Source organism: Moschus berezovskii, chromosome 12, assembly GCF_049115385.1.
Source record: "Moschus berezovskii isolate FMDL1 chromosome 12, NW_MosBer_1.0, whole genome shotgun sequence".
Lineage (NCBI taxonomy): Eukaryota > Metazoa > Chordata > Mammalia > Artiodactyla > Moschidae > Moschus > Moschus berezovskii.
This window is the reverse complement of record NC_142471.1, coordinates 51162548-51179021: the sequence shown is the minus strand read 5'-3', so window position 1 is coordinate 51179021 and position 16474 is coordinate 51162548. Positions and strand designations below refer to the sequence as shown.

The 16474-nt window shown below is 35.0% G+C and overlaps 1 protein-coding gene across 16 annotated transcripts in view; it reads right to left on the bottom strand.

The window, feature by feature from the left end:
- Window positions 1-16474, bottom strand: part of PCDH15 (protocadherin related 15) — an 870688-nt gene that overhangs the window by 217465 nt on the left and 636749 nt on the right. For all 16 annotated transcript variants that reach the window (XM_088842500.1, XM_088842496.1, XM_088842498.1 and 13 more), the window contains one exon: window positions 9802-9918. In XM_088842500.1, the coding sequence (XP_088698626.1) occupies window positions 9802-9918 (117 nt within the window). The remainder of the gene's footprint in view (window positions 1-9801; window positions 9919-16474) is intronic.

Sequence of the window (16474 nt, the reverse complement as noted above, 5' to 3'; positions counted from 1 at the left end):
AGATTGAAAACAGCTATCATATATCAGAAACAATCAATACAGAGCAAGGAATATCTAAATATATACTAATGAAAACATTTAAGCTCCGGAATCGAGTCTCATAAACAGAAACAAACAAAAACTTTAAAATTTAATATAGCCATACACTGCTAAAATGTTAGAAACCAGAAAATATTAGAAAAAAAAAAGACTTTATGGTTTTTGTTGCTGCTCAGTCACTCAGTTGTGTCCACCTCTTTGCGATCCCATGGACTGTAGCATGCCAGGCTTCCCTGTCCTTCAACAATACCCAGAGCTCACTTAAACTCAAGTCCATTGAGTTGGTGATGCAATCCAACCATCTTGTCCTCTGTCGTCCCCTTCTCCTCCTGCTTTCAATCTTTCCCAGCATCAGGGTATTTTCCAATGAGTCAGTTCTTTGCATCAGGTGGCCAAAGTATTGCAGCTTCAGCTTCAGCATCAGTTCTTCCAATGAATATTCAGGGTTGATTTCCTTTAGGATTGACAGGTTTGATCTCCTTACAGTTCAAGGGACTCTCAAGAGTCTTCAACACCACAGTTCGAAAGCATTGATTTTTTGGTGTGAAGCCTTCTTTATGGTCCAGCTCTCACATCCATGGGGTCATAAAGAGTCAGACACGCCTGAGCGACTTTCACTCACTCCCTCACTCACATGCATACATGACTACAAGAAAAACCTTTGACTATACAGACCTTTGTTGGCAAAGTAATGACTCTGCTTTTTAATATGCTGCCTAGGTTTATCATAGTTTTTCTTCCAAGGAGTTAGTGTCTTTTAATTTTGAGCCCCAAATTCTAATAATTTGTCAAGTTGTATGTTCTTTGTATAAGCAAAATAATTTTACATCTAGAAAAACTCACATAACATATATCTTTCTAAAAAGCTAAAGACATATATGAGTAAACCAAGAGATGCAACAAAATGAAGAATTTAAAAATGGGTAAGTCAGAACATACAAAATTGGCATATATCATATATAGGCTTAAATACATAAATATGTATAAATATTTATAAGTATGTCCAAGAACTATAACATAAATTCCATAGATCATTTCTATGGAGAGTGCACATAATTAATTCAAAGAAAAATATAAAAATAAACTATAAAAACTATAACTATAAAAATATAAAAAATGAACTATAAAAATAAACTTTTGATAGTCTCAAAAACAAATGGAAAAAATTGATCTCTATATAAATGTCACACTCCAGAGTAACTCAGACACGTGAAAATTAAAATGTGAGCAAGTTGTATGAGAGAGAGGCCAATTTACCATGAAGGTTACTCATGAGTTTCTAATCAAAAGAACTATGGTCCTTCACTTAGCTTGACTGCATTTTCTTTGCCCTGTCTGAAAAACAAAAAACAAACGAACAAAAAAACCTCTTTACCATTTAATTTCCTTTTCTGCATTGAAAATCTCTTCCTTTCATTGGCACCACATCACTGGCAGATTTCTCTTTTACCCTCTTAATTTTTTGTTTTTTGTTTCCCCCTCTGACTCTTTCTACACTTCAGCTCCTAGCCCATTCTCAAAAGGGTAGGAATAAACTCAGGATTTATTTCCAAGTTTTTCTTTCATGGGATTAAGCTTTGTCTCTTGAAACATGTTATTTACTCTCATAGCTTCCGCTTCTATTTAGATGTCTCCTCTTCCATAATTTTTTCCCTGTGCTCATACTTCCTTGTTTTCTATCTGTTCCATTCTGGCATCAGATCAAAGTAGCTGTAGCAACCCAGTGTCTGCCTCAGGACTCTTCATGGTATCGCTCACCTGTGCAAAGAATTCTTGGCCCTAATGGGTGAGTAATAGTATCCACTGCACCACTACTGGTGAGTAGGACTCCTTCACTAGCCATGTCCTGACTTAATCCTCTCAGCTTCCTTGCTCAGGGAAGGAAATCAGACAATTTCTATCTGTAGATAACTGCATTGAGATATCTTGAAATTATTTCAAGTCACTTTAATCTGTCCTACTTAGATCTCATTATTTTCCACCTTAAGTAGCTTTCTTTTCATCTGCCTCATTTATGTTGACTAATATAATGAATATCTTTATCACTCCAGGTAAAAACTCTTGATTCACTTTTCATTGTGTTTTTATTCTGTCTGTGATCTTCAAACTCCTACCCAATCACTATTAATTCTTTCATTTCAATGACTTTTAAGTATTTCTATTTTCTCATTTTCCATTGTCCACCTTGTTTTTTTAATAATGAAATGAAAGCAATAGTTGCTAATTTATCACCTGGTTTTCATTTATTATCTTATCCAATGAATACTACATAACACAGGGAATAAATTGTTTTAATATGTAGCTTTGCTTTCTCACTACCCTATTTGTAAGTCTTCTTAGTAAGCTTGCATTATTTTCTACATAATAAAATGAGTTTTGTAAAACCAAATCTGTCATATTTCCCAACTGTAAATGAGTCTCTATGATGGCCCTAACATGTTACTTTAAATAACTAATATTTATTGACTTGGACATAGTTCAAATCATGTTACACAAATTCATGAACACATGAAAAATATTTTTAACTCTAATTTTTGGATCCATTTCCTCTGCCAATTTTTACTACTGTCACTTAAATGAATCTCCTACATTTTTAAAAAGTTGAGTTCCAGTTCAGAGCAGGCTCAGACCACACCAGGTCACATTCACCTTCCTGTTTCTGGCATTTATTTTACATACTGTTGTTAGGGAAAGCACACTGACTGAAACCACCCTCCCTGGCCAGACACCATAGTAACAGCTCATTTGCATGACCTGTTTTATGACAGACAGTCCTGGTAAGGAACATGGAACTAATAAGCCACCACCAACTGGAAGAGTTCAGGAAAGGTCAAAAGGAGATACCACGTGTCCTATCACCTCCCAGAACCCTCGCTGGCATCCATCTAGGCTGAACAAGGTGTGCATCACCAGGAAGGACTCAGAGTCAGGATGATTGATTAAAGACAACCCAGAAACTAACCCCATCATCATAAAACCCGAGACTGTGAGCCACATGGCAGAGCTGTTCTCCTGGGTTCCCTTACCCTACTGCTCTTCACCCGGGTGCCCTTTCCCAATAAAATCTCTTGCTTTGTCAGCATATATGTCTCCTCAGACAATTCACTTCTGAGTGTTAGACAAGAGCCCAGTTCTGGGCCCTGGAAGGGGTCCCCCTTCCCGCAACACTATAATGGCTCTTGTCATATTCTTATTTGTTAAGTCCACCATAAATGTTTTCTCAATGATCAGATGATTCAACAGTACTATGAAGTGTCTATGTGCCAAGTGCATGTTTGACTGCAGGTCTACTGCTTACATATTCAAGGATGCCGAGGAATTGTAAGGTAGGTAATGAAGGGAAATTAAAAGCAAAATGGCCTTAAGGGTATTAAAGTCAAGAATCCAGATTACAAAAAGTCAGATACTCTTTCAGAGCATCTCTCCCCACTTCCTCTGGCAAGTACTTTAAAGTAAAACACATTATTTAACTTATAAGGGAGACTGTGTGAGCCCCAGAGAACTTGTTGTGTGCATGTGTGTGTGTGTGTGTGCATGTGTGCGCACGTGCACACACACACACACACACGCTCATTTTCAACTCTGTGAACCCATAGACTGTAGCCTGCCAGGTTTCTCTGTCCACGGAATTTTCCAAGCAAGAATATTAGAATGGTTGCCATTTCCTACTCTAGAGGATCATGAGAGCTTTCTATATTTCACTCAGGTCCCTTGGGAACCTCCTTTGTTGTTGTATTGGGATCCTAATCCCCTGAGGTTTATACTCACCAGAAAAAAAAAAAAAGATGACACTTTTGTACAGGCTAAAAAACCCTTAATTTTATAGATATTACTACTTATAACAGAAGAAAAATGTCCTGTTAGCCCTGGTATGCATGGTAGTTTCTTAATTAGAAGAAAAATATTTGAAATTAAAGCAGTTAAATCTAATATTGACCTCAAGTAAAGTTAAGAATATAATTGTTCTTGAAAAGAAACTAAAATGCACAAGGCAGAAGAAAATGACAGAGTCTTAACACACTTAGACAAGTCTTTTCTAGACATTAATGGATATGCAGATGATACCACTTTATTGAGAAATCAAAGAGGAACTAAAGAGCCTTTTGATGAGGGTAAAAGAAGAAAATGAAAATGCTGCATTAAAACACAACATTCAAAAAATAAGATCATGGCAACCAGTCCCATCACTTCATGACAAATAGATGGGGGGAAAAATGGAAACAGTGGAAGATTTTATTTTCTTGGGCTCCAAAATCACTGTGGATGGTGACTGCAGCCACAAAATTAAAAGATGCTTGATCCTTGGAAGAAAAGCTATGACAGTATTAAACCTAAACAGTATTCAAAAATGGAGACATCATTTTGCTAAGTCTATGTAGTCAAAGCTACGGTTTTTCCTGTAGTCTTGTACTGATGTGAGAGTTGGACCATAAAGAAGACTGAGTGCTGAAGAATTGATGCTTTTGAACTCTGGTGCTGGAGAAGACTCTTGAGAGTCCCTTGCACTGCAAAGAGATCAAACCAGTCAATCCTAAAGGAAATCAATCCTGAATATGCATTGGAAGGACTGATGCTGAAGCTCCAATAGTTTGGTCACCTGATGCAAAGAGCTGACTCACTCAAAAAGACTCTGAAAATATTGAGGGCAGGAGGAGAAGGGGGCAATAGAGGACGAGATGGTTGGATGACATCATTGATTTAATGGACAGGAGTTTGAGTAAGCTCCAGGAGATAGTGAAGGACAGAGAAGCCTTGCATGCTGCAGTCTATGGGGTCACAAAGCATCAGACGAAACAGTGACTGAAGAACAACAGCAAGACTTTAATCATGTATAAACTGTCTGATAAACCTTTGCCTTTGTATTCATTTATAGCTTAAAATCTAATTATAACCCATTGTCATTCTAAATATCAAGTCCCAACTGTTTCATTGTATGAGTTTTTTTTTTCTAATTAAGTAAGTGAGACCAAAGAGACTCAGGCTGGGCTACCCTATCTCAATTTTCACAAGCTGACATGCATTGTGAAAATAGTTCTTGATTATTTCCCTTACAGCTTTGCTGTGAAGGAAAAAAATCCCACTGAGCTGTGTACATTCCCCTGACATGCTCCAGGGTCAGCAAGTGTGGTTAGTAAGCACTGATCTTTAAAACCAGAGTTTCCACTACATTGCTAGCAATAACCTAAATCAATAGAGCAAAACAACGCAAACCAGTATGTGGTGAGTGATGACAAACAGATCTGTAGAGATATAAATGGAAAATGATACAGAATAGCCATATTATCTGGTGATAAAAATACAATCTTTTAACACTCCTAGCCTTGAATAGTTTTAACTATTGCACACAAAGCCAGCAAGCAGCAAATCATGGATAAAGACAGTTGCTGTTTTCATTTTACTGTTTGCTCTCTGCTAATAGATTGCAACATAATGATTATGTGGAGGGCTAAGCATTTGGAGAAGATCACCATAATTGCCTGGCATTATTTGGTGACATGATGACATTCAAAGTCACACATCATAGAAAAGAAAAACTGACCTGACCATCTTTCTTACCCTCTAGAGATCAACAAAAGTGTCCTCAAATGATTGAAAAGGATGTTAAAGCCACCTGTGAAATCACTTTACAAATAATTTCTCAGGTAGCTCGTCTGAACTCTGAAAGGATAATACAGTTCTCAAAATCTCAGCAGAAGGGAAAAATTTGCCTCGCAGATGCAATTATTATCCCTTTATAAAAATATCTTCTGAAAAAAGAAAAGTGAAGTGAGAACACTCACTGATTAAGACAGTTACTATTGAGAACTACAAGATTGTTTTTCATGAAGCATATTAACTTTATAAATTGATGTCAAAACCTAAAAAAGAAGTCTTCAATATATGAATATTTCTCATATGACTATATGCAAATAAGAAAGTTTGTCAAAATTGCTATTAAACATGATCCAAATACTGATTTACTTTAAACAAGAATGTTAAAAATTCCTCAGATGTATTAAAAGGAAAGAATTGACACAATAATGAGAAGATGCTCCTCAGTGGGTTCCTCGTAACTTCTTGGAAATGAACAAAATATATTTATTCATATTTTTCTGTGTCCACTTGCTAATGAAGGACACTATACTGTGAGACATTTACTCTGCCCACAAAGAGAGCTCTTGTATCATGTGGTTTGGCCCACAACTTCGGAAAGGATAAAAATATGCAAATAGAAACTACACTTGGAGTTTTGTCTTGTGACAGTTTGGAATGAGAAGTCTCCGGTGAGCAGAAATAAAAGGTTAGCAATTTTTAATATCCAAAATGATCAGTCATTCACCATACATGTCTCTGGTGAACTACATAATGTCAATGCTGTCACAATAGCAAGACAGAAAATAAAAGTCCTAACAATTTTAATTCAAGGGAAAAAATATTCCTAGAAGACTTTTATTCCTCTCTAGATCACTTTAGGCTTGCACAACATGCATTTTATAATTCTTAATTTATATTCAGCAGCAATGCTCTCTCTGGCTTTAAGATCTTACCCATTTCTCCATCTGATACTTCAAAAGATTTTACAGTTGCTGTTTTCTAGTTTAAAATGGGTGATTCTCATTTCATTCACAAGAAACATGATGCCTTGCCAACCTCTAGAGATGCAAATTATCATTGCAGGATTGTAACAATACCTACTTATATGAGAGGGCAGAAGCAGCACTAAGCATTTCCTCACTTAATTAGCAGCACTCACTTAGCAGCACTAAGCCTTTCCTCACTTAATTATCACAGACCTCAAATGGCCATACTTGGGTCTGGAGTCAAGAAGAAATTTGTCCAAGTTCACAAATAACTAAATTTCTGAAGATCTGGCACATTTTGTCAATTCTGAAGAGCACAGAAATAACTGATTATATATTCAACAAATGTTTCTACTAAGTACCAAACATGGTTAACTGTGGGAAAAAAACAAATTGGATTAAGTTTTGATTCTTGCCTTCAAGGACCTTACCTTCTTGTTTGGAAGAAAGATCATTAAATAAACATAGTGTTACCTATAGCTACTCACAGCCCTAAGGAGTGAAACTGACTTAAGAGCCCAGACAGATATGAAACTGAAACTATCTTAACGAATAAATATTTATAATACTAACAGAATAGAAATACTTGGCAAATCCATTCAAAAATACTTATTCTGTATTTATGGCACTGATATAAAATAATAAAAGTGAAAATCAATCATAGCATTTTGAAAGTTGTATAATTTTTATTGATATTTTCTAAAAAATTTCATGGAATTAGCTTTTATTTCAGATTGTTGTCGGTACAGACAAATTGTAACTATGCTAATTTAAGGGACATCATTTGTAGCAATGATGGAAAATTCAGTGCTGAATACTAGTAATGCCAATAGCTGAAAGTGTTTCAAGGATCAAAATCCAGTCTCATAAAATAATATATTTGCTAACTGAAAGACACATGCTCAGTATTCCAGTTGGACGACTGGCATCCATCTTTCATCTACTGAAAAGACAGCATTAGATATTAAAAGTTAAAAAAAATACTATTGGGAATACAAGCCTAAGAGCTTCTTTAATATGGCAGTTGAGTCTGATAAATTTCCATAAACAGGTTTTAGGAAGTGAAAAGGAGAACTTCTCTCTATGTAAATACTGTATATAAGTAATATGACTTATTTAGAAAACAGACAATGGAACAAGACAGCTTCTTTCACATCAGCACAGTGACTGAAAGTCACTGCAGGTCACAAGTAACAAAAGTGAAGTAGGGATTTTGCCACCCACACTAAGACTTTGAGGTCCGTCCCATATAGGTGAATAGCAGGCCTACTTTTAGAATCTCATCATTAATGTCAGGAAACTTAACAGTATCTTAAATTCTGTGCTAAAGAAAATTTCTTAGAAATATAAGTACTTTAAGATGCTATATTTGCTTATGAGAGGGTTCAGGCACTTTGCCCAAAATATGTCACTTGGGCATGTTGATTATTTTGAATTAAAGTTACTTAAGAGACAGTCAGTGTAAGAAGGACACTTCTACTCTTTGTCTCCCTGAAAGCAGGACATAAATCTCCCATGTGGAAGGTATCCTCTCTATACCAAGAGATTGAGAAATCCTTACTGCCAGAGACAAGGAATTCAAGGATGACAAGGCCATGTAAGCAAATCTCATTACTTCTTTATTAAATGACTACACCAAGCCCAAACCCGTCATCTTGTCAGTTCTTCACAGATGTATTAGTACTTGGTGTAAAAGATAAAGGCCGTCTGCTCTAGTCACTTCTTCAAGCATTATATTTTTATGAGATCCTGTATGTACAAATTTAAATTTGTTTTCCTCTTGCTAATCTGTCTTATGCCAATTTAATTATTAGATCAGCCAGAAAACTTAGAGGGGAAGAAAGGAAAATTCTTCCTCCCCTACATTTACATAGTGCTTTATAGTTTCTATGTGCAGTTTTGTTTTCCCTATGAGATTGTCAGTTTCTGGACAGCAAAACCTGGTTATCACAGTGATCACTGTGGAGCTGGTGGCTCAAAACACATATCTTGAATAGAACTGAACTGTATTCCTAATTTTAAAATATTTTGTACCTCTGACAGTTTACTTAAACAGACAAACCACAATTTCACATTCACCATCTCTATTGGTGTGTTCAAGGCTCTGAAGTTTTGCCTATCATTATTTCCCAAGATTCAATAAATCAATTTCAAGGACATTTTAATACATTTGAGAAAAGGAAGTTCTGAGTGAAAGGTCATTGCTTTCATGTTAACATTATTATTTCTTAAGACTTCACAGTCACAAAAGACTATATGGCTTGTCATAACTGAAGCTGAAAAATGTTATGCCATTCATATTTTATTACATAAATAGCATTACATAAATATTGCTTATATTAGCAACACAAAACAGAAATTTTAAGTCACTTATAAAATTGAGGTATTTTTCTATTTTCTTACTTTTCTAAAATGGTTTTATTTAATACTTTTAACATTTTTCTAGAATTTATCAGCTACTGACTTATCCTACAGTTCACCCAAGATAAAAAATTCAAATCTTCATCATCCAACTATTATGAGAATAAATAATTAATATGTAAAATACTCTCAAGTTATTTCTAGAAAGCATTTTTATAGAAGAACTATTAGTTTTATATGCTATCTTTAATACATTAAGAAATGATATTGAGGAAAATTTACCTCACTTCTGCTATAATTTAATTAGAAACCCTCTATCTTGAAAGGCAATTTAGGACATCTAAGAGAATCTATGAAATATGTTCTAAAAGAAAGACAATTTTAGCTTACAAAAATTAACACATTCAATATAATATTGTTGTATGTTGATTTAGTGTTTGCTAATGAAATGTAAATAAGGTGGAAAACACTTAAGGATAAAACTTATCTAGGCTAAACTAAACTTATGATGTTCCAAATAAAGAAACTGAAATATACTTATTGCAAATGTAGATAATTCTTTCTATATTACATATTTATCATTAGTATTAGATAAACTGACAAATACTAAATATTGAATCAGAGTAAAACAAACACCATATCCTTAAATTATCTAAGTTTGATAATAATCACTTGAAATATGGTCTGTACCTGTGTGTGCAACAGGCAAGAGTGCATCAAATGTGAGAGAGTGGGTAGAGTGGAACACACACTCATTGTGCTGTCTTGGGAACTGGGTCATTTATAAGTGTTAAAATTTTCTCCCTTTAGTTCAGAGTATTAATCAATGTCTTCAACTTACAGGAGGGTCTGCATCTTCAGCATAAACAGTCGTTATAGGTGTACCTTTGACAGCATCGGGAGCCACCATTCCTTTGTAGATTCGTTTACTAAATACTGGAGGGTAATCATTCATATCCTGTAAGATACAATGAAGAGTTTGGTGTTTCTGTTTAAACCAGGTTACCTCTTCATATCACACAACCCATTTGCCACTGTCAGCCTTCCATCCTCTCAATTCCATTACCTACACTTCAGAATGGCACCCCAGAGGAAACTACTAGAGTCCCTATACAATATTAAGGAGTATGATACCTACCCCATTCTATCGAAGCCCATTCCACTCAAGTAAACAGCCTGTTTCACAATCCATGTGCCTCCAGAAAAAGCTTTCAGATATTGTAATGATGCTTGAACTTTTCTCTAAAGATGCTTCTAATGGTATAATGTAGTTTTGAACTTTGAAAAGTAGGAACACATTTCATAAAAAATACCCTTCTATGAGACAGGTGTAGAAGGTGGCATATATATATATATATGTATATATATTGTTTTGTTGTTGCTTTTAAAGAAAGCTCTTTAATGTTTCCATTGCAATTTCTAATTCTTTATATATTTAGCATAATAGGATGATTAGAGCATTTCAAATGCAAATTGTGAGGTATCCTTTGATGTCATTTTACATTTTTACAAACATAAAATGATTAAAAGATGTTTTTCATATAGCACACTACAATAATGACATGTAGGATTAGATGTTCTTAGTCAGAAATCATGTTAATTTCTTTAAAGATTTTTTCAGTGATTTATATGTATCTTTTAAATTTCCACAATTCAGTGATATGAGTTATTCATATTTATTCATTAAATGATATTTATGATGTTCCTCCCATTTTTATGACCCAATGCTAGGCACTGGGGATACTGCGGTGATTCAAAAAAAAAAAAAGATGTTCTTGAATTTGTCACTTAACTACCATTTGGCAGGTAAAGTTACTGATTCTGAAGATAGCATAGTGACATCTGCTAAACTAATCTACTGGTTTGGCAAAGCCACAAATTAATCTGGTCTCTTGAGAGCCAGGTCATTTTTTTTCTTAAAAATTTAAGGTTTTATGGAGAATTGCAAATCCTTTTTTCTTAAAAATAATGATTATTAACCTGGAGGATTTATCTTTCTCAAATTTACTTTAAAAAATAATTATTATATGCTGCATTGTTTTGGATACCCTGATTCAAACATGTTTGAGCTCAAAACTAAATTTGTTAGTTATTTTATTCCCCAGGTCATCATTTTCTCACTTGATTATTCTACACAGTCTTTGGCGTTTGTTCTGACACAAATTTTTCTGTACAATGTAAACTGGAAATATACAAATTAGCTGATTATAAACACCCTTTTTTGCAAAGAGGTCAGGATAATTGGATCATAAACAACTGCAATCAAATTGAGCTTGCTTTTCACAGTAGAGCTAACATCTGAGTTGTATATCTGAAAAACCCTGCAGACTCTCATAAAAGTTGAAGATGTTGAACTGTAAGCAAAACTTAGAAATTTTCAAAAAGTACATCATTTCCCTGTTTTGACATACAGTATTCACAACCTCTACAATGAAGAAGACTTCCTTTATATATGATGAGCTTTAAAATCTGAACAAGTAAATAAACCTAGGAAGCACTTGTTCGCTATAATGACGACAGTGGAAGGTATTGATCTTCAGGTTACAGGCATGGGGTAAATATATAAAACTTTTGCACGCACATTTCCTCCTGCTCTTTTCAAGAGTGCTAACTATTTTAATGAGTGAATCTTGTAACCAAAGGGATGGAATTCCTCTTGCGCTCCCTAAATCATAGTTTCTGAAGGTTAGAAAAGGAATCCAACTTTGTGATTTTTCTGTATATGAGTTTCCCAAATCACATAAACTGAGTATGTTCCTATAAATTTTCTTTTCCTTTATTATCCAAGGGGATATTAAAAATCTTAATGTTATACTAATCCATATTTTGGATTAATTTGAATATTACAGGGAAAAAATGTTTTTTCTCAATTATGTCAATACAGCTGTTAACAGTGCTGAGTAAAATAACATATTTTTCTTTTTTGTTCTCTTGGAAAATAGTCACCAGGTCACTCACCTCCTAACTGAACACACAGTGGACATTTTTATAATCTGGCTTCATAAATTGATTATACAGAAACCTAAGTTTGTAAATTGGTGTCCCTCTTTTAGTCTGCTTGCCATTGACAGAATGGAGAATAAATCAATGCTGTCACTGTAGCTGTATATCTTTTTTATGGTACACTGTATATTTTGAGGTTACAATCCTTCACCTTGGCTAAACTGTATAGCCAGTGCACACAGTTCTTGCACAATGCATTATTTCAGATGAGAGAATTTATTGAAATGCACTATGCCAAATAGCATAATCAATAGTTCATTATATTTATGCTCCAGGGATATTTGAAGAAAAATGTATACATTTTTCTGTACAAATGCTCTACTATGCAGCAAATTAAGGATAAGCTCTGCTCTCCGAAAGCAAGCTCTTTTCTGTTGTCAATCGTTCCACTAGAGGGCATGATTGACAAAAAGAAAATTTCCTTTTCTGTCCTCGTTAGCAATTTTATCAAGACCTATAACAGTTTGCTTTCTGTAATTATAATTTTTGTTGTTCTGAACAAAAAATTTCTTTTCATGTTTTTGAAGAGTATTCTGAATATTACCATGGTTCTCAACTGGAACGAAGCCTTGATCTTCTTAGAAAAAAAATAGTTTTATGAGTTAGCATAATTAGCTCCCATGTATCAAGCAACTGAAACTGCACCTGAATGTACAGCTATCTAAGATGAAGAAAATATGTTTATTTATTTTCTAAATTCAAGTTAAAATAATCACAGAAGCCATTTCTCCTTTGGCAGACCACAGAGTAGATTTTAAGCAACCTTTTCTAATGAGTATAACAGGAACATAGGAAATTGCTGGTGAACTTACAAATTAATGGCAGATTCTCCTTTTAAAGACAAGAGAGATGATACCATTTTTGATGTCTGGAATCATAGGTTAAAAATTGTTCTAGATAAGAGGCTTTGCCTTGATAGAAGAGTACTAACCAGTGATATTTCCATCATCTTTGTTAAATGATGATAATATAGAGAATGCCAGTCCTCATCTCAAACTCTTATGCACACTCTGTAATGAGATCAGGTGGTGAGGTGGTGTGTGCCGGTGGGTGGAATGGCTCTGTTACTTCTCCATTACTGTCTAGCATTAGCACTAGAACCCTTGGCTACCTTGCCTCTGAAATCCCTTAAGGCTTATGGACCTGATGCCTCTTCTTCCTTGGCAGAGGACACAGTCTATTTTTTTCCTTTGCCTGTTACTAGTTCTGTTTCCCAGCACCAGACATACTCTCTTTGTTGTTCCTGTTGCTGTTTCTTATATTATATGCCTTCTGCATTTTCTTCCCCCTTGGTTTCTTGTTTTTATCTGACTCCTCTCCCTTCTCCTTTGATTCTGTCACATAGAGTCAAAAAGGCCCCATCTCCAATCAAACAAATCTTTCCTTTTCTATTTTGCATGGGGTTCTCTTAAACACAAGTCACAAAATTATCTCAACCATTTTTGGCAAGGTTGGGGGTGGGGATAAAAACCTGTACTGGAAGTTTATTTGTTGGCTGCCTAAAATTGTTTTTCTTTGCTTTTCTTTTGAAGTTTGAAGCTTTTCTAGAATCTTGGGTGATAGTATTATTCCCAATATAAGGTAATCAATGGTACACTTGCCACAAGAAGCAAAGTGTACCTGTATTAGGTAGTACATTAGATGCTGGAGATACAGTTACCACCAAGAAAGATAAAGTGCCTTCTGGTACTGAGCTTACAATTTAGTGTGGAAAGCAAATAAATAAATATTATCAAGTGTGATGAATGCTATGAAGGATGAAGTATAAGGATGTGATGGGAAAACATATGAAGGAGTTTCAGTTTCACATAGGATAGATCCCTGTTATCTGAGCAACTGCCTCATTACTTATGCACCTTGGCAGATAAAACAGTCTTTCAAGATTGAAGGTTAAATTAGAAGAGACTGACACTGTGCAATGTTGACAAGTCACTAATTTAATAAAGAATTCCACTCCCATCTAATTTCTCTGAACTGGAATGATAATGTAGGGGGAGGCAATTGATAAGTTTCTGGAATTTTTTCCAAGTCATGACACTGTTGTCAATTGGGAGTTGTTCAGTTGCTAAGTTGTGTCCAACTCTTTGTGACCCCATGGACAACAGCATGCCAGGCTTCCCTGTTTTTCACTGTCTCCCAGAGTCAGTTCAAACTCATGTCCACTGAGTCAATGCCATTCAACCATCTCATCTTCTGCCACCCCCTTCTCCTCCTGCCCTCAATCTTTCCCAGAATCAGGCTCTTTTCCATCCACGGTCTCTTTGCATCTAGTGGCCAAAGTATAAGCATGTATATTCAGTATTCTTGCCTTGAGAACCCCATGAACAGTATGAAAAGGCAAAAAGATATGACACTTAAAGATGAACTTCCTAGGTCAGTAGGTGTCCAATATGCCACTGGGGAGGACTGGAGAAATAGCTTCAGAAGGAATGAAGAGGCTGAGCCAAAGCAGAAATGACACCCACTTGTGAATGTGGCTGGTGGTGAAAGCAAAGTCTGATGCTGTAAAGAATGTGATCAAACAGGAGACAGTAAGAGTGAACATTGACATTTTAGGAATCAGTGAACTAAAATGGATGGGAATGGATGAATTTGATTCAGATGACCACTATGTCTACTACTGTGGGCAAGGATTCCTTGGAAGAAGTGGAGTAGCCCTCATGGTCAACAAAAAATTCCAAAATGCAGTACTTGGGTACAATCTCAAAAACAACAGAATGATCTCAGTTCATTTCCAAGGCAAACCAATTGGGAGAATATGTGTCTCTTCTGAGCTTGAATCTATGAGAGGATTCTAATCATACCACCCTATCTCAGACTTTCTAAAAACTGTATCATAATTATATATGTGTATGTGTATATGTATGGTTTATTTTTCACTGTATATCAGACATTATGCTAAGTGTGTTAAATTTATCATTTCAATTAGTTTGTCTAAAATATGTGTTCGCTATTATTATAATTTCTAATTTATAATAAGGAACTGAAGCTTAGAGAAATTAAGTGGTTAATAATTATCCAGCTAATAAAAGATAGACCTAATATTTAATTCTTGTATGCCAGATCCTGAGCTTCCCTGGTGGCTCAGATGGTAAAGAATTTGCCTGCAATGCAAGAGACCCAGGTTTGATCCCCTGGGTTGGGAAGATCCCTTGGAGGAGGGGATGACAACCCACTCCAGTATTCTTGCCTGGAAAATCCCATGGACAGAGGAGCCGAGTCAGACACGACTGAGCGACTAACACTTCCTTACATTTTTCTTCTCACATCAGATTCTAAAGGCATCATTCTGATACTTGGAAGTGAGAAAAAGGAGAACTGGCAAAGTCATCAGAAAAGTGTATATAAAATGACCTGAGTAAGATTTTCATTAAAATTCCACACATAAAATTTTAAACATCTCTTTCCAAAAATATTTTACAGTTTTAAGAACTCTTCTAACTAGTTACTATACTTTCATCTTGGCAATCTGGCAAGCTTCTAAACATTGCATAATTCGAATCTATCTCCCTGAAGATAATTAAAAAAATTATTTATAAAGTCTATTTTTTTTTTGTAAAAAAGAGAGTTGTAGCATTTTTTTTTATTTTTATTTTTTTTTGCATTGAACTTATCTTTATTTAAACAGCCATATAATTAATATGATACAGATACAATAAATATCTTTGTGGAGTTGTAGCATTTTTATTTGTATATTTTAAATAACAACTTTTTCAGTATTTAACCCCACAAATAGCTGTTTTCACTAAAACCTAATAAAGTTTTTCCTAACTTGCATTCTTTGGAAAATTAGTTCTATCAGAAACTTTACAAATTAAAAGAAATGCCATGATAGATAGTAGGAAATTACATTTTCTTTTCTTGATATTCACAACATACACTAGTATATTAATATTCAAGGCTCCTATACAAAGACCTACAGTACAGAAATCTTTATTTTTATACATAATGGTGTTTCCCAAACTAATATGTCTATGTTATTCTTTGTATATGAGACACCCAAATACCCCTCAAGACACCATCTTGAGGGGCTAGTGCTCTATAGACTAGATCATGAAAGACCGTAAAGACATCAATATACTGAAGGCACAGATTATTAGTGTTTGAGTACTATGTGACTTTGGTGAATTAAAGTTTTCAGAGTATTAATATGTATTGAGGGTTTCGCATATCAAGAGTGTCCCTGCCCCCGGTATGTACCAGCCAATTCATCAGGGTAGAGATAGCAGCTGATAGTCACAATGGAATTGGAAAATGGTGACATTGCTTAGCAGTAACTAGTATAGACAAGGCGTATCAGAATCTGTTACCCACATTGGGACATGTGTGGCAGTAGCAAGCCTGGTCTCATTTGCCTTGGCAGCCAGGGAAGAATGTGATAAGCACTGAAGGGTAAAATTACTCATTTGTGTATATAAGGAATGCAATTTTCTCAGGAGTCCCAGAAATCAGTGGGTGACTTTTGGGAAGCCATGAGAGAGAATCATAGATATATGAATTATTACTACTTA